At 36.8% G+C, this 22,160-nt stretch overlaps 1 protein-coding gene across 2 annotated transcripts; it reads left to right on the top strand.

The window, feature by feature from the left end:
- Positions 1-5,373: 5,373 nt before the first annotated feature.
- LOC136202421 (DNA-directed RNA polymerase 3B, chloroplastic) lies at positions 5,374-20,485 on the top strand. Of its 2 annotated transcripts, XM_065993029.1 has the most exons (19): positions 5,374-6,299; positions 8,973-9,176; positions 9,392-9,525; positions 9,789-9,858; positions 10,352-10,410; positions 11,524-11,641; positions 12,923-13,036; positions 13,444-13,575; positions 13,816-14,232; positions 16,171-16,221; positions 16,696-16,766; positions 16,919-17,003; positions 17,110-17,262; positions 17,752-17,826; positions 17,925-18,014; positions 18,611-18,658; positions 18,757-18,871; positions 19,408-19,511; positions 19,641-20,485. In XM_065993029.1, the coding sequence occupies exons 1-19, from the start codon at positions 5,502-5,504 to the stop codon at positions 19,749-19,751; spliced, it is 2,949 nt and encodes a 982-aa protein (XP_065849101.1). In that variant the 5' UTR covers positions 5,374-5,501; the 3' UTR covers positions 19,752-20,485. The 2 variants fall into 2 exon arrangements, with proteins under 2 accessions (XP_065849101.1, XP_065849102.1); XM_065993030.1 differs by lacking the exon at positions 19,641-20,485 and having other exon boundaries at positions 18,761-18,871.
- The last annotated feature ends 1,675 nt before the right edge of the window (positions 20,486-22,160 follow it).

The raw sequence follows: 22,160 nt of genomic DNA on the forward strand, positions 1-22,160 counted from the left end.
GAAATAAGGCGAGTAATGATTGATACGGGAAGTTCATATAACATCATTACACGAGGAGCATTCGCCAAACTCAAAATTGATCCTGTCCGGGTAGAACCAACTGTGGTCGATATTTTAGGAGTAACTGGTCATACCATTCAGACGAAAGGTCAGGTTACTTTGGACTGCGAGCTTACTGGGGATGATCAAGTTTGGAGAGAAGATTTGGAGTTTTCGATCTTAGATGGACAATTAGCTTACAATATTATCCTTGGACGACCTTTTATCTCCGAAGTTGCAGCTCTTATCTCCATTCACCATTTAACACTCTACATTCCCACGGCCAAGGGATGCATGATGGTCAAAGGTTGTCAAAAAGTGGCCCAAGAGACATATTCTGCATCCTTAATGATTCGCCCTCAATCTAAGGAGGAGGATGAGGAGGAACGAGTCACAATGGCTTTGGGGGAAACCGAAATGTACCCTGTGGCGGATGGGAAGCAGGTGCGGATAGCTAAAAGTCTACAAGGTGAGATCAGAGACGCAATCACCAAAGTACTTGGCGAAACTGAAGATGTTTTCGCGTGGAAGGATGAAGTACTCCCCGGGATTAGCCCAGACGTGATCACCCATAAACTCAACATTGACAAAAACGCGGTTCCTGTGGCTCAGAAGAGGAGAAACCATGGTCCGGAAAGGCAAAAAGTGATTGAGGATGAAATCGCCAAGCTCCAAAAGGCGGATGCCATCGAGGAGGTGCTTTATACCCAGTGGTTGGCGAACGTCGTACTAGTCAAGAAAGCTGGCGGGTCTTATCGTATGTGCATCGATTTCACAGATCTTAATAAAGCCTGCCCCAAAGATAATTATCCTCTACCGTGCATAGACATGCTTGTAGATGGAACTGCCGGTCACGCAATGTATTCCTTTACTGATGTAAAGTCTAGTTATCATCAAATCCCTATAGAGCCCTCAGATAGAATCAAGACCTCGTTCGTAATACATCAGGCCACTTATTGTTTCAAAGTTATGCCCTTCGGGCTCAAGAATGCGGGAGCTACCTATCAGAGGATGATGAACAAGATATTCGCAGACAATAAAAGTGGTAATTATTCCGTCTACGTAGATGACATGATCATTAAAAGCACGACGGCAGAAAGGCATGCAGAAGATATAAAGGAAGTACTGGGCGTACTGCGACACCACAACATCAAGTTAAATCCCGAGAAATGCACTTTTGGAGCTACATATGGAAAATTTTTAGGATTCATGATCAGTGAAAAAGGAGTTAGCCCAAACCCTGACAAAGTCAAAGCAGTTCTTGAGATGCAAGCGCCCCGGAACATCAAGGAGGTACAACGCCTTAACGGGCGTATCATAGCCTTGGGCAGGTTTATTTCTTACTCAGCCCGTAGATGTCAGCCTTTTTTCGAAGTTATCAAACAGCAAAAAGCATTCGAGTGGAATGAAGATTGTCAGAATGCCTTTGAAGGAATCAAGCGGTTCCTCATAGAACCACCTATGATGAGTCGACCTTTGAAGGGAGAAGATTTATACATGTATGTATCGGTCACGGATAAAGCCGTATGCACGGTCATGATACAGAAGGAGGATGGCCAACAGTTCCCAATTTATTACGTGAGCAAGGTTTTGAAAGATGCTGAAACCAGATATTCAAGACTAGATAAAATGGCACTGGCTGTTGTAACCATGGCAATACGCCTTAGGCCATATTTTCAGGCGCATACAGTAATAGTTCGTACCAATATACCAATGAGAAAAGTATTGCAGAAGCCGGACACTTCGGGAAGGTTGATGGAATGGGCGATCCGCCTAGGCGAATTTGATGTAAGATATGAAAGCAGGTCATCATTGAAAAGTCAAGTCCTGGCGGACTTCGTGAATGAATTCACTGATGAGGGGATATCTCATCCCAAACCTCCGTTAGAAGAATGGTCGATGTATACCGACGGGGCTTCATCGGCGGAGGGAGCAGGGGTGGGAGTTGTGATCAAGGGTCCCCATTAGATAAAATTGCGGTACGCAGCAAAATTAAATTTCCATGCCACTAATAATGCTGCTGAGTACGAGGCTCTTATATTGGGTCTACGTATACTTCAAGAGATCACCCCGGAGCGGATCGTGATCTACAGCGATTCAAAACTAATGGTCAACCAAGTCATCAAGAATTACGAGGTAAAAGACGAGATCCTGGCCAAATATGTAGCAGAAGTCAAAAAATTGCTAGATAACCTTGAAGCTAAAGAAGCCAGATGGGAATTGGTTCACATACCAAGAGAATCCAACACAGAGGTGGATCAATTGGCCAAAATGGCTTCTTATGAGACAAACTGGGCGGATCCGGACTGTCCCTTCGAGGTAAAAATGGCCCCGGCATTTGTATCTGCAGAAGTAACCCTACTCACAACAGTGGAAGATGATTGGAGGACGGTTATCCGCCAATACTTGCTAAATGGAACATTACCTGAAGATAAAGAAGAGTCGCGAAGGATAATCAGAAGGGCAGCTTATTTCTCCTTGATCAACGATGGTCTTTATAGAAAATCCTTTAGCCATCCTTGGCTGAAGTGCATTCTACCTGAGGAGGGACAGCAAATCCTTAAGGAGCTACACGAGGGATCTTGTGGATCACACGAGGCATCCGCCACGATTTTGAAAAAATCCAGGTTAGCAGGTTTCTACTGGCCCACGGCCGAGTTAGACGCCCAGAGTTTGGTAGAATCTTGTCACAGTTGCTAGATTCATGCAAATGAGTCACACACCACCAAGCACATCCAAAAACCAATCATTGAAGGCCGTCCGTTCGCCCTCTGGGGAATAGACATTGTTGGCCCATTTCCTCCAACTCGCCGGCAAAAGAGGTATGTAATAGTGGCGGTGGACCATTTCACCAAATGGGTGGAAGCCGAGGCAAATGGGTGGAAGCCGAGGCTGTTTCCTCCATTACAGCGGAGCGGATAGTGGAGTTTGTTAGGGACAACATCGTGGGAAGATACGGCATTCCACATACTATTATCACCGACAACGGGACACAATTTACCTGTGGCAAATTCAAGGCTTTTTGTGAGGGATTGGGCATCCTGAACAGATTCGCTTCCGTTTATTATCCTTAGTCCAATGGAATGACCGAAGTAACCAACCGAACGATTGTAAAAGGGATAAAAAAGAGACTAGGAGAACACGACAAAAAATGGGCGGATCAGCTTACGAGTGTTTTGTGGGCCTATCGTACAACTCCTAGAACTGCTATAGGAGAAACGCCATTCGCCCTTTCTCATGGAGTGGAGGCCGTAATCCCAGTTGAAATACAAGTCCCCAGTGATCGAGTGGCCTTTTATTGCGAAGAGGACAATGATAAACGGTTAAGGGACCGCCTAGATCGGGTTGAAGACCGTAGAAACCAATCCTATGTACGCATGGCAGCGTATAAGCAGCGGATTGCCTCTTATCATGACAAAAATGTCAAGCTTGTAGATTTGAAGATGGGGGATCTGGTGCTTCGTAAAGCTGATAAAATCCAATCTCGAGAAGGCAAAGGCAAGTTAGGGGTCAATTGGGTAGGTCCATACCAGATAGTGGAGAAGGTTGGACCAGCCATATTCAAAATACAAGATACGGAGGGCAATACGCTACCACGCACGTGGAATCTCCAAAACCTCCGCAAATACTTCGTCAGAAAATGAAGCACGCTCACGGTCTTGAGTACTCTTTTTTCCTTTAGCAAGCTTTTTTTCCCATGTGGGTTTTCTTGTTAAACGGTTATCAAATGAAGCTCATTTATAAAAGACCTATTCGCTGTAATAAGGTGTCTTTTCCATTAATAAACATGGTTGATCAACTTTATATCCTTTACTGTTGCAATTTCAGTATGTTACAAAGAGAACATCCCGAGTTCTCTACATTCACAATAGATCCGCCACTAGGCGGATCATGGTCACCGATAGAGTTAAAACGATCCTTGGACGCAAGGTCTCTACACTCTCATATCCTTCCCAGAGAAGGATTTATAAGTCCTGCGGGCGGATCATTTCACCTCAAAGATAGGTAACAAATTGAACCCCTGGGCAGCTTTACTTCCTCCAAGAAGGAATAGAACAGCTTCAAAACCTTCACAAAGGTTCATATAATGGAGTATGGCTGGCCACCTACTCCAATCTTTAAGTAAAAGCGGAAAAATAGGGTTATCCCCTTTCTTCTTCGCCCTCACTACTTGAGGGTCCTCCTCCACATTCATAGATTCGCCACCAGTAAAGATACCACCTAAGGGACAAAATCTAACGAACAGACGAAATCAAATCATTCGTCACAATTATGATGTCACTATACGTGCCGGCCATAAAAGAACATCGAACAAAATGCTCACAGAAGCATAGAACGGCGCGCAGAAGTCCAAAAGCCCTGAAGGACTTTAAAAGCCTTTTGAGGGGGCTTCTGATAACATCGGGATATTATCGCAAGGACCAAAAGAGATAATCGCCTCAAGTATGCCACGTGGCATAGGAAGCCGCCCGGAGGATCCCCCTGGGTTAGCTCTAAGAGATCCGCTGGCGGATCTCTATGGCGAATCTCTCCATTTACCTAAGTAATGGCTAACCGTCAACTCGGCCATAATGATCATTAAATGAATCATTAATAGTCTTAACCCGCCAGGTTAAGAGTAACTTGTAATCGCCATTAAATGAGCATTAATGGAGACTCTCTAGTTACCTAGAAGTTACAAATCCATCAAACTATAAATAGCCTACGTCTAGGCTATCGAGGTATATATATTCTTACTCTTCGCTAAGCTTTGTCCATACAGTTTATTCTCCATATTTGTTACTGACTTTGGCATCGGAGTGTCCCCGGCCGATCCCAACGGCGCCTCACAGGGACGTGATCTGATTGGAAATTTATCCAGTGTTATCATCGCCCAACATAATCAATATCAGACAATCAAGCTATTAGTTTTGTGTTGAAGAAATTTCAAATCAATATAATTAACGAACATAATTAATGACACGAGCGAAGTTCATGAACTGAATTAATAAGCTGCTCGCGAACAAAAATCATGAACAAGCTCGTGAGCAACTCACGAACATAATGTTGAGTTTGAGTTCGTCAATTTTCTAACAAGTCGAGTATAAGCAGGCCAAAATCGACTTGACTCGGCTCAATTTTAGCTATAATTAAATTAAAATTAAATGAAATAATTTTTAGAATAATTTTCAGAAATTCCATATTGTTTTGATATGCCGAACAAAATGAATGTTCATTAGTTTTTTTAGGAAATGAATTTTTTTTTTTTGAAGGAAAATAGATTTGTTGTATCCTTGCAACAAAAATCTCTTGCAAAGTGACAAAAATAAGCACAAAGTTCATTGGCTACGCACCACAGGCACTGGGAGGGGTTTAAGAGAGGTTTCATTTCCATTCATTCTCTCTTCTTCCCTCTCCTTATACCCTTATCTTCTTCTCCATCGCAACTCCTGTCTCTTACAACTTCCGCCTCCATTTTCACTATGAGCCACACTGCTCAATTCCAGCTCTCAAATTGGCCGGTAAAACCATCCACTATCGCCAACATCCGAAAACCCCATAAAAACCTCCATTTCCTCTCTGTTCCAACCTCTCATTCTCTTTCATCCCCTTCATTCTCTTCCTCTTCTTTTCCTCTCGTTCTCAGATTCCCCCGCAATCTACTTCCCTTGCACCCTTTGCATGATGCTGTTGATGAACATCTCGTTCAGGACATCGAGACCCACCAAAATCTTGAAAAATTGATCAAATTGAACTTGCCTGACACCGAGAGTAACCAAATTTTGCATCACGAGTCGAAGAAAAGAGTTTTTATCCAAGACCCGCCGTGGATTTCTGCGCTTTTTTTCAAGGGTTTGTACAAACTTACCAATCGAGACTTGAAGATAGAGTTCCAGGATATTGAGAAGAGGAAGTATAATATGTTAAGGAGGAGGCAAATTAGAGAAGAGACTGAGGCATGGGAGAGAACGGTGGACGAATATCAGAATTTAGTGAGGGAAATGTGTGAGAAGAAATTGGCACCAAATTTGCCTTATGTGAAGGGATTGTTTCTGGGGTGGTTTGAGCCGTTGAAAGAAGCCATACAGGAGGAGCAGAATCTGCAGAGGTCGAAAAAGCAGAAGACAGCATTTTCTCCTTATATTGAGTTGTTGCCAGCGGAAAAGATGGCAGTCATTGTTATGCATAAGATGATGGGGCTGGTAATGATAGGCCATGAAGATGGATGTGTGCCTGTTGTCCAGGCTGCCGTCCAAATAGGCGTCGCTATAGAGCAGGAGGTGAGTTTTATTACATTTTCGGTTGGCAAAACACAATTTTAAACCCTTTGCTATTTAGCTCTCAGCTTCAACCTTGTTCAATTGAAACACTATCATGCACTTTTTACGGTGCACTCAGGTTGTTCGTATTATGAAGGCTTTATAGGTTACAATTATAAACTTAAAGTTCTTAATATAACAAAGTCAAAGTTGCTGAATAGTACAAACATGAGTTCAACTTGGTTTGGTTAATAATCTTTCACAACCTAAGTTGCTAATCGCAACTTCTGTTCAATTCTTTTAACAAATAGTTTAATAGGAAGGTTCAACATTCATGCTAATTTTACAGATTTCAGATTTAGTCGAATTGGGCTGAAACATATATCACCATGTGTTTAAAATGTGTGCATACGCCTAGAAGTGCTATCGATGTTGTCAAGAGCAACAAATGACCTAATTTGTAATAAATTGATGCTAAAGGATTTGTGGTTGTGCAGTAAACCATATGCATGCGTCTCGAAGTGCACTAAGACTATTGAGAGAAGAGTTGATTTTTGGTCAATGACTAGTTGAATTTTTGGGTAATTATTATGGGTTAGTTTCAATTTTGAACAGGAATATATCATGGTTCGAATGACTTCCATATCACCCTTTGCTGACTCTCCTTATGAGAATGCATGGATCTTGCAGTCATAGAGCCCTCTTGCATAATGGCATAAGATTTTGTGTCATTAGATATTAGCTATTGCATCAAGCACTAGAACAGGTCATTGTAAAGAATACACGTTAACATGCATGATGTAGTCTCAGTTAAAATAAGAGAAAGTTGGGTGCTAAATTTCACCTCTTAAGCATCCGTCATACATTATCAATGCCTGCTGATTAGCTTCAAATAGTTCTTGCACCAGAATTGACATGACAGTTTGAAATTTCAGTCGTAATTTAGAAATGCACTTATTATTCTGTGTGGCAGTAAAGCTTAGATAAACTGACTAGTGTATGCTAATCTAACCATCCTGATCAGTTGGTGGTCTCCTTCATTTGAGCTTTGCATAATCGATAATGCATAGTTATCATTTCAGTTAGGCCTGTACAAATAGGTTGGGATTTACGCTTCTATGTACCATCAGCTATGATATATTTATTGAAGCTGATTAAAATTGAATGCAATTGAGCTTACCCAGCCCACTAAATCCATCTAATCCATTTGTACACTGCTAATCAGTTATGCACTATACAAATTCAGATTAGATATTTGTGAAAAATGAACCATGAAATTTGGATATTCCTCAACTCGCTTTTTCAATCTGGTGATGCAATTAACTATCTTTTGATCTTTTAGTTGTTTGGTTTCTTGTGTTAAAAGCCTATCAAGCAATGAATACTGATACAATAACAGATACGATCTTTCTTTTATCTATTGCTAGTTTCAGTAACATTATGAATTATCTCGTTTGATTATTTTTCATGGTATCTTACTCAGTAATATCTGCGTTTTGGCATGGAATTTATATTCTATTTGCGGGGTTTAGGTCAAAGATGCATGTTTTATTGGGTCTTGGACTGTTATCTTCTTAGATCTTAGGAGTAACTCTTAGTTAGAGTCAGTAAAAAGCACTTCTCTTTCAGCCATGACTAATAACTATAATCTGGTCTTGCTTTGCAATAATGTACTTGAGACAATTGTTAAATTGTAGCCTGTTGATGGATGTAGTAGTGATGCTGTGATGCAAAGAGAATGGAACTGGAAGGAGTATTTCTGCAGTAAGAGGAAGAGAGAGGGAGCAGACTTGTTGTAAAGATATGCAGAATAGGGAAGGTAGTAATGTAGGATAGAGCTGTGCAGCAAAGGATGGATGAAAAGAGTTGAGAAAAGAAGCCTGAAAGAAAATAAATTTGTGCATGCATATGAGACAGACAAATACATATTGGGGTGTGCATAATTCGGTTTAAACTGAATAATTAAACCTTAAGCATGAAAAAAAAATCATATCATGGACCAGTTGGTTAGGTTCAGTTTCCTTTTTTTAAGCCGTTTTTCAGTTTCATCAGTTTGAGTTTTGAACCGAACAAACTGTTTCACACACTAAACAAATGTCTGAGAACCAAATGGTCATAATTCGATTGTTAACAATCTAAGAAAATACCTATCTGTATAGGCACATTATGGAAACCTTGAGGATATTCCGCGTCTTAGCAAGTCCATACATTTTTATTGTTCCCAAATATGAAAATTTATTGTTAGCAATGTGAAATTACTAAATAATTATATACTAAACGTGTTTCTCTAATAGGATAACCCTTTATGAGAAGTTATATGACATGTTGATTAGTTTCCTTTTTCAACCAAGAACTTGGGCAGTAGCCTAGCTTTTCTAAATTTTCAGATTTATACCATTACAGTAGTATCTTCAGACTTCTGTTGTGAGCCAATGGTCTTTTTGTCAAACTTCACCATCCTCACCAAACAAAAACTAACTTATGTATGTGCTCTTGCAAGTGTCATGTGTCTCTTAAAACGTATATAGACGAATACAGAATGAACAACTCTCAAATGAGGGTTTATCATATGCTTTACTTCAACTACTTACATGGATGGTTAATATTAAGTTTAATATTAGAAGCAATTTATTAAAATTTATGCTGGCACCTAAGCTAGATCTGTCATTCTCTCTCTCTCTCTATATATCTCAGGTTAGGATTCATAATTTTTTGGAGAAGACCAAGAATCACAAAAGAAAGAAGACGTTAGCTGATGCTGAGGAGAGTGTAGGCAAGGCGACAATGATACTCAGGAAACGTGTTAATAGTTTGATTAGAAAGAAACGGCTTATCGACGTGCAAAAGCTAGTGAAAAATGAAGAAATGAAACCTTGGGGGCGAGATAAACAGGCTAAGGTTCGTGACGTTTGCATATCATCCTTTTGAGATGGCTAAAATACTCTTTTTTTCTTTAGAACTTTAGAACTTTGATTGATTGTACTATGGATGGGTCAACAAATTTGTCATTTGTCATTTTTCTTTTTCCTTTTTTGTTTATTATATTATGGTAGTGAACAGTTTTTTTTTTTCTCTTTTTTCTTTCCTTTTTGATGCAAATTGCAATTGTGCAGCTAGGAAGTCGCCTGATAGAACTATTAACTCGAACAGCTTATGTGCAAGCTCCAGTTAACCAAGGAGAAGATATGCCACCAGATGTTCGACCAGCATTTAGACATAGATTTAAGACTGCAAAACATAATCCAGGGTCAGGAACTTCTTTTATTTTTTCCAATCTTCTCAAGGAAGATTTTATTTTATTTGTTTTATTATTATTATTATTAATCCAAGTGTTTGATATGCTGATAAATCAAATTTTAGCAAACAATTCTATGTAGATTCTTTGGACCTTTTCTAGCAGTAGCCAGTGGAGGATATATTTTTTTCTCCTTAGTCTAGTCCTTATTTAATCTCTTGTTTATCCGTCTTAATACATTTATCATGAATAATTTATTATGCTCGTCGTTCTAGGCAGAAAATTGTGAAGACGTACGGAGTTATAGAATGTGATCCCCTCGTGCTCAAGGGGCTTGATGGATCTGTGAGTCAATGATTCTCTCTTTTGTTTTTGGAACTTATCAGTTTTTGTTCGATTAAGATTGATTTGAACTTCTTAAGCCCATTTTCAATTATGAGCCTGCTGATTTATTTATTGAAATAAGTTTTGGAGCAAACTTAATTGTTTGCATTGTGACATTGTCATAATACTTCATGTTGCAAAAGAGAAAGGGGCTGCAGTGTACCCACCGGTTGCAAATTTCAGATTTGTTTTGTTGGCAAGTATCACAAAGGTGGACCACCTCTTGGACCTCGTATGTCATATATGACATATTATGCCAATACAATTTACTTAATTTGAAAAAAAGTTAAATTTGGAACTAATGAGACTTTGATGGAAAATTTAGGCACAAATTCACCTGTATTTTTAGATTTCTCAAATTTTTGATGCTGAATGACAAATTCATCATTCATATAATGTGGAATCTGTACCTGATTTCTTGATTCGCTCTTAATGAAATGTATGTGTAATGCAGGCTCCGCATATGTTGATTCCATATTTTCCAATGCTGGTACCTCCCAGAAAATGGAAAGGGTATGTGTGAAACGAAGTGGATAGGTGATGTAGATATAACATGTTCTTGCAAATACTGCTGTTGTCTTTATAGTGGCTGTAAAGATCACCACACTGATTTTTCCATAAGTTACACATGCACACACAAAATAATTAAACTAGACTGATATAGGCCACTATAAGTGTCCTTGCATTCTTTTGAGTTTTCCATCAAATTGGACATACTCGAGTACCCCATGCATTGTTCAAGTGTCCTTTATGTGTCTGAAACTTCTTTACTGAGGTGAAGCAAGAGTTGGAGCAATAGAAGAAATGAGCATATAATTTGCCAAAATCAATGGTTTATGCATTGAATGTTTTTAAATATTTTTCCATATATTATTAAAAACAACCTTGTCATTACTGTATGATGAGGCAGTCATTTTTCATCTTCTATTTGTATTTTTTTTTTTAAATTCAGATTTTTTTTCCAAACTTCCCCTTCAAATTTAGCAATACAATTCAAGTGTTGTACTGTTGTCATTTCTTCATTTATTAGTGTGACAATTGTCAACGGAAAATTTTAGCCCTTTGTTAGTTATCTAGGGGTTGGAAGTTTATATGTATAGCATGCTTAATTAAACTATATGTTGCAATTTCAAAAAAGCCACTAAGTTATGACTTCGGGTAATTTTCAAGCTTAATAAAAACATTCAATCGAACTAGCATTTTTATAGTAAAAACACCAACCTCACCGCAATTTAAAACAAGCCTAACTGTGTTTCAAGAAAAATAAAAACGTTATCTGCTTGTTAATAATAAGAGTTCTCCTTAAATCAGAATTTGATGCAAAGGAGCAAGGAACTCTTGCCTATATGTAAATATTCCCATCTTGCATTCAGGAAATACAGAACTAAAAAAAGACATGATTGGAACTGCCCTTGGCTAAAAAAAAAAACAGAAAGAAATTTTTTTTCAGTTAGTACTTAATCTTTGAATATTACTCACAAGCTTTACATTTTTCTGTCGTTCTTTCCTCAATAAAAAAAAAAACCCAAAACAAGGGTACAAGTGGACTGTTTTTGTCTGTGCAGAATAATACATGTTGTTCTGGACCTAGTTGTAGCTTCATTATATGTTTGAAACTTAATGCAGATACAACAAGGGTGGGCATTTCTTCTTACCTTCATATGTCATGCGTACTCACGGATCTAAGAAGCAACAAGAGGCACTTAGGCACATTCCTGGGAAAGATATGCAGAAAGTGTTTGAGGTGAGAAATTGTTGGCTTCTTTCTTTGCTTCTTCTTTTTTCCTTTTTCCCTCTGTGGTTATTGGTGATGGCCACAAATTTGGCTAAAATTTTTGCACTCTATATGAATGGAAGACAAGAGGAAATCCCTTCTCTTGGATGCTGATTATTGAAAAGCTTACCACTGGATATAGTTCATATTTTTAGCAGGTATCAAGTTCAAGTCTTTCCTCTTTCTTACTAGACATTCTTAGTTTGCAAATGACGACTTAATTAATACATTCCCTCAGAAAAATAAAGAAGAAAAATCAACCCAGCCTCATCCGGAATTTAGGTTGAGTTGGTTATGTTGATATGTTTTACCAAGCTCCCTTGGATGGAAAGTTGGAAACACCGATAGGAAATTTTCCACTGTGGTGTTAATCCCTCTTAATTACAGATTTTCCAAAGACATTTTAGGTTTATCTCTGGTTTGCTTCCCTCCTACAATTTAATTAAATTCAACCTTCCTACCTTTGGATTTTAACTTATCTACTCTTTGCTGATATACACTTACCATAATCACCTTATCTTTTTCTTGGCACTGCACCTATTGAACTTCACATTTCACACTTCCATCTTAAAAGTCTCATTCATACCACATAAAAATTGTGGACATGTCATTTTATTTCCCAGTGAAGATTACTATTGTCTTTATATTTGGTTGAAATATCAGGTTCTAATCTCCTTGAGCTGAAAAAACAAGTACTAGTTCTTAGATACATCTACTGTTAGTAATTGCGTTGTGAATTTGGTTTTAATTGTGTATCCATTTGATAATATCGGTACAGCTTTTATTTACAATCTTTGTCCAAATATTAAAGTGTCGGGATATGCTGCACTTATGTGCCTATTAAAACTATGCAGTTATACTAGTGCAAATATATGCTAATGGCAATTGCTATAAGTCTAAGAGAAATTTGATTTAAAATTCCTCAACTCTCTAACTACCTCTCCTACACCTCTGTCAAATATATGAAATTTTTCTTGATGTCGCTTCCCCTATGATTAAGCTATGACTTGGCATTTCTGTGTTTTGCTGATATGAGCCTAAGTTTTTCTGTGAGAAATGCATTTCATGGGCATTTGTAGCCTTTATAAGTTGAAGGTTTGAGGTCTGCAGTCTTGTAGTTGGTGTTTGTCATCATTGTGAGATCTTATTGCTGTTTTCTATTCGAGCTGTGACATTTGTATTTATTTGTTTATTTTATTGTATAATGAATCTATAGAATAACCTTATTATGAGCTTCTGTAATGTGTTCAGGCTTTGGATACACTTGGAAACACCAAATGGAGGGTGAACAGAAGAGTACTCAATGTAGTGGAGAGCATCTGGGCAAGTGGTGGCAACATTGCAGGCTTGGTTGACAGAGACGATGTTAGTACAGCTTGAAATTTCACATCTCTAAAAGAAATTTCTTTTGCATGAACTTTTTGACCTGCAATAACAATTTTTAAGATATTGAGACAGTGAGGCTTGCAGCAGCCAATTATTTTCAGAGTTCTCTTATGTTTCCTGAATGGAATAGTTTTATTCTATCTGATACATTGGACATCTCACCTATCAAAATTTTCCTAAAATGTTTATGTCATTTTTTAAGGATTGATGTTTATAATGCTTCAAGCTAATTGCCATCTGATAGGATTATCTATCCTGCGTGTAATTGAAGTATTCGTGAGCTACCCTTTTTTTTTTGTCTTTGGTAACTTCTGTATGATAAATTTTAACTGCTTAATACTACCTTATTGTTTGCATTTCCTTACTTTTTCTTTCTTTGGGTTCAGATTCCAATACCAGAGAAACCACTCTCAGAGGATTTAACAGATCTTCAGAATTGGAAATGGACTGCCAGGAAAGCTAGGAAGACAAATCGAGAGAGACATTCTCAGCGATGTGATACTGAACTTAAGCTTTCAGTAAGATTTCTCTTGTTATTTCATGGACATACCAATCTACAGTTTTTTGAACAATACCAATCTACAGTTGTTGCATCATTAAGTAGTTTGTTGAACAGAATGCCCAGGCAGCGATGACATGGGCAGTACAAGTTCATTGACTTTGCAGTTTGTCGAGTTTAGATGGCTTGCTTAATAATACCCATAGAGATACTTACTTTTGGTACCATGACCATGGATTCTGATCACCTCTTCAAACAGGTGGCTCGAAAACTGAAAGAAGAGGACGGCTTTTATTATCCTCACAATCTTGATTTTCGAGGACGTGCATACCCAATGCATCCACATTTGACTCATCTAAGCTCTGATCTGTGTCGAGGAATTCTTGAATTTGCCGAAGGGCGACCACTAGGGAAGTCTGGATTAAGGTGGCTGAAGATACATTTGGCAAACCTATATTCTGGAGGGGTTGAAAAGCTATCTCATGATGGGCGTCTAGCATTCGTCGAAGATCATATGGATGATATATTTGATTCAGCAGAAAACCCTGTCCATGGAAAACGCTGGTGGTTAACAGCCGAAGATCCTTTCCAGTGCTTAGCTGCTTGTATTAACATATCAGAAGCCTTAAAGAGCTCATCACCATATACTGTCATCTCTCACCTGCCAATCCATCAGGTAAACTCTTAATCAGAAATGTACAGCAGCCAAAGTAATTTTCTTGCTTTTGCAAATAGAAATCAAAATTATATCCAACGTCTTTATTTTTCAATCTCAATTGAACTAAATATATCCTCAAAAAAGTGGCTAGAGTATCAATGTTTATCAAAATCTTAATCTAGAATGGATAGAAGAATAGGAATTAGGGTTATATTGACTAGGGATATCCTTTAATATGCGGGTAAAGAATTTCATTTTATGGTTATTTTCTTGATTCCTTAATTGCAACCCTTGGTTGATTTATATTATTCTTCTCCTTGTGTAATAGATACATTACCTTTTCAACAAAACTATTAAAATTCTTGTAACTTGGCATTGGCAAGGCCTTCATGGATAATTCAGTCAAGTAGGCAGGATTGATCAGATATATTTGTGGCCTTCTCTTTCTAAGGAGCATATCTGTGGATGATTTACATGCTTGTAAAATACTAATAAATCTTTTTTACTTCAGTAGACACAAATTTGTAAGGAATTAAGTGTAGTAGACTAATGTGCAACAGTGTTTCTGCACCCTTGCCCGATTTCTACTGAAGGAAGAAGGTTGGAAGTTTGTTCACCATATCATTAATTCTGTAATGTTATAGAATCTAATCTATTCAATCAACTTTGGAATAAACAAGAATTTTTATTAAGTACATGGGTAATTTGTGATAAGTTTTTGGAATTTTTATCCCAATTGCGCTGGAGATTAGAGTGACCACTTAAACGTAGAAAATGATTTTCAGTTTCAATCAATTTAGTGCATGGGGTTCTGAATGCAGAGCATATGATGTAGCCCCTATGATGGGCAGAAACTTTTATATTGAAACGTTTCCATTTTCTGAAAATGTTTCCATTTCAAAAACTCCTAGGAAACATTTCGGCTAATGTTTATGTAATTTAAAAAAATGGGAAACTCTGTTTTTTGAAAATAAAATGGGTTTCCAGAAGCAAATTTGTAAATCAACCAATATATCATGCATGATCACTTTGCATTAGATCCCTGATCTTTTCTAGATCAACTTTCTCAAGCTCTCAAAATGAAAAAGAAAAACCTATTTTTACACTTTTTATGTACTCCCTCCGTTCCATAATAGATGTCTTTCTAGAGAATTTTTTTTGTTCCACAATACATGACATTTTGCTTCAATCTATGCACATTAATTTACTTTTACCATTGTTCAAAAAAAAAAATTTACTTTACCAAATATACCCCTATCTAAGTTGATTTTTTGCCTTGGGAATAGATAAAGTTACTAGTGGATGCAATTAATATAAGGGTAACAAAGTCTTTTACTTAAAATTTATTGCATTTCTTAATTAGTGTGCATTAACCTTAAAAGACATGTAATGTGGAACAGAGGGAGTAATTTTTTTTCATTTTATATATAAAAAATTACAAATTCCTATCTTAAAAGTTTTAAATATTATAAATATACACTTATATTTTTATTCTTTACACAATTCTGTTTCCTATAATTTGAACCAAAACTGTTATGTGGTCTCTGTTTCCATTTCCGTTTTCGTGCAACATAGCATAGCCTACTGAAGTATATATCCTTTCCACCTCATCAAATTATCTTCTTAGTTTGCACTTAGACATTCACTGGCCCATTTAAATTTGATAATGATCTTGTAGTTCTGTAGATTGACACACTCATTCTGTACTTGCTTCTCATGAAGTTGGATGCTGACACTTTTATATGTGCTAAATTCATGTTTGTAACTGCGAATGAAATGCCTGATGAGAATACATTACCAAAGTACTTTGTCCATTTTATTGAGGAACGGTAGGTCATGCTGTCATATCTGCGTTTTATGCCTCTTACATCTTTTTTTTTATTGTTTTTCTGGATATGTTGTGATGCTATTGCAATTCTTGTTTTCTCTTAATTTTTCTCTATTTTCTTTTAATAGGATGGATCATGCAATGGCTTACAGCATTATGCAGCTCTGGGAAGAAACAGTGTACGCACCTGTTATATAAATATGAATGTTTTCTCTTTTGTTTTTGTTTTCTAGGAAAACATAGTTGGCAATCTCATCAGGTAAAAGTCCTTCTGAAATTGTTTTCCTATTATGCTCATGAACAATTTCAAAGGACTGTAATAGCAAATTGATATGGAACAGGATAGAAGAAAACAAAACACCAAGAAAAAATGAGAGGCATGAAGCTTTCTATACCTTTATCATCCAAATAACAATGTATTATAACTACTAAACTATTCCTACTCTTAAAAGGAAGAGGCAAGCTGGGACAACTGTAAAACCACGCTAAATTGGACAAGAAGCGTGTAACAATCTGTATATTCCTAATGGCGATAGATATCCTATAGAGTACTCTCAATTCAATTTACCCCTAGAGGATCAGTATTCTCCAATAATTGTCTAGTTAATATTTGATGTGAATTCATTGATGTCTTTGGCGAATTTGGTTTTCAGCCGGAAGCAGCAGCAGTTAATTTAATTGCTGGAGAGAAACCTGCTGATGTGTACACAGAAATTGCCATGAGGTATTATGCTACACTGTTAAAGTTAGTCATTTCTTGTTGAATATGAATTGCTAGATCCTCTTTGCTACTGTGTTTTTGCATTGTCTGTTGTGTGGGTATATGTCTAGTATTTATTTTAGGCATTGATTGAGATTTGAGACTTTGTGTGGCAGGGTCCAAGCAATAATTGCAAGAGACAGCAAGAAGGACCCTAGTACAAATCCAAGTGCTTTATTAGCCAAGCTCTTAATTGATCAGGTTCGTCTAATATCTGTTACTCTGGGTTTTAGATTGTCTTGTTTCTTCCTAGTAAGAATATTGAATAGATTTTTTTGACCAAATCTGATATTGTGAAAGCTTTCAGGTGGATCGGAAATTAGTTAAACAAACGGTGATGACTTCAGTTTATGGTGTGACCTATGTCGGAGCACGCGAACAAATAAAAAGGAGATTAGAAGAGAAGGGGCATATTACAGATGAAAGAATGCTGTTTAGCACATCATGTTATGTTGCTAAAGTAAGGGAGCATAACTTAAATTAGATTTGATGGTTGATATTTGGAAGCATAGTGGTTGTCTTAGGGGTATGGATTCACAACCAAATAATAAGTTAGTTTCATGATTTCTGGAAACATTAAATTCATTTAAAAGGTTGACTATGCAATTCAACCATAACTCCTTTGATATATTATATGTGCACTTTATTTTACCTATGGGTCTTGATGTTGGAGTTGCATAGCACTTGAAATAACAAAATACTTATAAACAAAATGTATAACACAAGAGCTTAGAGAACAATTGGAGGGAAAAGGTAAGTAATTTAATTATATCAAGGCCCACTACTAGACACATAGGGAACAAGCCTTTTTTCTGACAAGATGCTCATGTGGTCCTAGTTTTCCAAACTTATCGTGGCAAAGTGGCCTCTGTGCTTATGATAGATATTTGTATACTGTTTGTTGTTGATCAGCCAAACATTTATTCTCAAGTTACATATCTCTCTGTAGGTAACGTTGACTGCCCTGGGAGAGTTATTTGAAGCTGCACGGGATATAATGGCTTGGCTAGGCAATTGTGCAAAGGTATTTCTCTGTTGTGTTTGAAATTAAATCAAGAGGTCAACTTTATGGCATGAAATGTATCATATCATGAGTTTATTAATCAACTAAAACTTTTGCAGGTCATTGCTTCAGAAGACCAACCTGTAAGATGGACGACTCCACTGGGTCTTCCCGTTGTTCAACCATATTATAAGAGTGAAAGGCATCTTGTAAGTGTTATTCTTGTGTCTTTTCTACATATAATTTTGATGAATTCATAACTTTATATAATTTCTGAGTTATTTATCCAAATTATAGGAAATGTTTTTGAAACAGATGATATTTTTGTTCATAGTAAAAATCAAGACTTTCAGCGTAAATATTTCAAACTTTTATTAACTATTTCACATTTCCTATACTTTGGATATTGCACCAACTACAAGTTTCCTCGTGTTGAAACTTATGAGTTTTGGTTGGCTTTAACATGTAGCCATGTACCTGGTGAGTTAAATGCCGTTTGAAGTCTGAAACTTCACATAATTATATCGTGTTTTTTCCCACACATTAAATGACTTGAATACTAAAGCCAACATATAGTTCTCCTGTACATTGCTTTCTTTCTATAACCTCTTTGAGTCATGAGGGATTTACTGTAGCCATCATCACTTCTGCGGAGTGTTTTTTTTTCTTTTTAATAATGTGTATTACTATTATGTTTCCTGACAAGCAAAACTGTTGCCAGTTCCAACTTGCTTTTAAAATGAATACTTTCTGATTTCCATTCAGCCTCTATTAACAACATAGTAATTAAACTCAATTTTGGCAGATAAGAACTTCACTTCAAGTTTTGGCCTTGCAGCGGGAGGGTAGCTCGGTATGTTGATCTATCATATTGCTTTCTGCTTTCTGTTTTTTTTTTCTCTCTCTGTAATTTCAAGCACTGACAAGAATAAAATTTAAATCATGTATTAGGTAGAGGTTAGAAAGCAGAGGACTGCATTCCCTCCAAATTTTGTGCATTCGCTTGATGGTTCACACATGATGATGACTGCTTTGGCTTGTAGAGATGCTGATCTGCGTTTTGCAGGTTTGCTTTATCGTCTGTAATATATTGTAGGGATAAGGCTCAATTTTGCCCCTAACGTTATTGGGGAAGATAATTTTTTTGCCCTTATCGCACAAAATGGCACAATGTTGTCCCCATGGTAGGAACTCTAGCTCAATTTTACCCTTTGGCAACATCACTAATTTTTGTCAGGTATTGACTTAGAAAAGGATAACATGAGCTAGGGCTTCTTCCATAGGGATAAAATTGAACTAGGATTTCTACCATAGGGGGCCACATTAGAACGTTTTGTATGTTAAGGGTACAATTGATCTTCCCCAATAACCCAAGGAACAAATTTGACCCTGAGCCGTATAACAACAAAGGATGTGATAAGTGCCTTGCTGAAGCATATCAAGGAAGAAGAAGTCTAACACAAAGCATTAATATGTTTATGAAATGGAATATTTTGGATATATATTATTCTCATAACATAGAATGATTCAAAAGTGAATGGTCTGACCATTATTAATTCCTCCTGCATTTCTGATACATGAATGAAATGGATACCTCTGCAGGTGTGCATGACTCCTTCTGGACACATGCCTGTGATGTGGATTTGATGAATAAGATTCTCAGGGAAAAATTTGTGGAGCTCTACAGCACGCCAATACTTGAAAATGTGTGTATAAGTGCGGTATCTGCTTGGAATTTTTTCCCCTTTTTTTCGCGTTTTAAATGCATCAACTAAATTATGATAGTACTAATCGTTTGGTTTTCTTGAGCTTACATAAAATTTGATTATCTCCAGTTGCTTGAGGAATTCCAGAAAGCATATCCAACATTGCAGTTTCCACCTCTTCCGGAGAGGGGAAATTTTGACTTGCAGGATGTTCTCAGATCTCCATACTTCTTCAACTAATTCCTAAACAAGCAGAAATCTTGCATACCTTAAATCCAAGGCGTTAAGAGTTCAACTTTGATCTCCAGAATCACCAAGAGTTTCAGCATAAATATTCTCCACAGCTGAGCTGTTCTGAAGTTAGAACTGTGAAACAGAAGCCTAAACTTGCTTCTCCCAATTCCCGGAAAGGTTATGAACAGGACAACCTTTGACTGGCCTGGAATTTTGAAGGCTTTCTTGAGCTTCATGAAATTGGGATAAAGTAAGCAAGGGTGAATTGAGCTGGGTACCTGAAATGAAAAACTAATCTTCTCAAGTATACCATGACAGAAACTCCCCTTGGTTGATCACATGATGTACGAATGTCTTATCCAAGGGATTATTTCTGGAAACTAACCGGCTAAAATTCATAGATCGTATCGATACGATCTGTAGCGCACTAGTTTCAGCAGCATTCTGTTTTCTTTGTAAAGCTCACACCTACAGGGTCGTACTGACATTATGTATATAATGTAATCTGCATAGGAACTAGAAAGAGGAAACAATTTTGCACCGGGAATATCCATACTTGTTGAAAAAGAAAGTTATAGCTTTGCTGGCAATACAATCTAGAAAAGAAGTTTAGAATAGTTATCCTGTTTCTGTATTTTTTTTTCTTTTGACAGTATTCACTTTGTTGTCGCACTAACATTGACTTTTTTCCATATAACATAAATTGTAGTGAATAATTTATATTCCGGGGATTTTTTTAATTTGGACTTTACTGTTAATATAAAGCAAAGTTTAAGGGCTTTTATATCCTGAAATGAAGTTTACAAATCATAATATTAGTAGCGGTATAATTTAAGATGTATTTGACCCTAATGGTCTCAGAAGTATGATGATTGTTTTAAAAATGTCATTTCATTTTTGTCAAATTGATATTAACTAAAATTCAATTTGAAGCTTAGAATTTTAACGTCACAAATTAAAGGGTCAAATACATAAATATCATAATTAAGTATAAAATTACAACTAAGTCATATCACCAAACTTAATTTTTAATATGTCATATATTCTCTATATATTATGATTTTACACCCTAATTTAAAAATCTAGACTCCAATTCATAAATCATAAATTCTAGAAAATATATTCTAGACTGCTAATTTATAAATTCTAATCTTTAAAATATATTAAAAGTACTGATTTTACTAATTTGACATAATCCAAAATTATGACTTGACATAGTTGTAAATAGTTTTTAAAAGATGAATTTCTGTGTAATTTTCCCCAAATTAAAAGGGTTAATTACATCCATGGTTCTAAACTTTACATTTACTTTCATTATAATACAAAATTTCAAAACCAGATATTATAACACTACAAAATTTCAATCTTATTAATATAATAACATGTTTTACCATTGATTAAGATGACTAATCTCCTCCATTGTAGAATTGATGAAAATGATATTCTAAATTTTTTTAAGGGATAATTACTAATCTAACCCAATCAAGGACCCCAATTTACATATCTAACCTACCTTGCTTCCATTTTACCAAATTAGACATTTAAACCCATTTTGGACAAAACTACCCTTATTTTAGTTTGAAGGTTCATCTCCTACCTCCCGCTGCTTCCACTTCGACTTCCTCACTTGACCTTTCCCATTCAACTTCATTGTGGTTCATCTTCTTCAGTTTCAGTTCGTTTCAATTGCATTTTACATTTTGAATTCATCACTATATATAATCTGGTCCGTTCTTTTCTGCATTTTCATTTTTATTTTCATCTCCTACCTCGGCTCGGGCCCGTTTTCATCTACTGCGCGCGGAGGTTATGGCGAGAAAATGGAAGGCGGCAAACGAAGAGGAAGGACGGACGAAACATAAGGTAAGCATGCATCATCTTTTTCCTTGTTGTTTCCGCCATTAATGAAGCTTAAATGCGCTCGAATGCGACGTTAATGGCTACCGTGGAAATATGGTCGCATTTGTTACCTAAATGCGCTCAAATGCGATCATATTAACTGTATGTAAACCTGTCGCATTTGTTACCTAAATGCGCTCAAATGCGACAAGCAATTACGTTAAACCTGTCGCATTTATTACCTAAATGCGCTCAAATGCGACAAGCTATTACCTTAAACCTTGTCGCATTTGAGCGCATTCACAGAAGAATGCGACAAGATTGTAAGTAAAACAAGGAATTATACATAGAATATGTCAGATTTGTTAGTGAATTTAATATGTGTATGTTTTAAATTGTTACAACATGATCCTAGGGAAGCCAAAAAGCGCAAACATAGTTCCATTTTCAAATATCCCAAGACGTCTGATTCGGATGCTCAAGTAACAGTGAGGTTTAATATGGATTCTGGGGTCATGATAAAGAAGTACTTGAGTGAAAAGCAGTTAGAAATCTATAGAAAAACATGTTTTGGTC

Source organism: Euphorbia lathyris, chromosome 8 (assembly GCF_963576675.1).
Source record: "Euphorbia lathyris chromosome 8, ddEupLath1.1, whole genome shotgun sequence".
Lineage (NCBI taxonomy): Eukaryota > Viridiplantae > Streptophyta > Magnoliopsida > Malpighiales > Euphorbiaceae > Euphorbia > Euphorbia lathyris.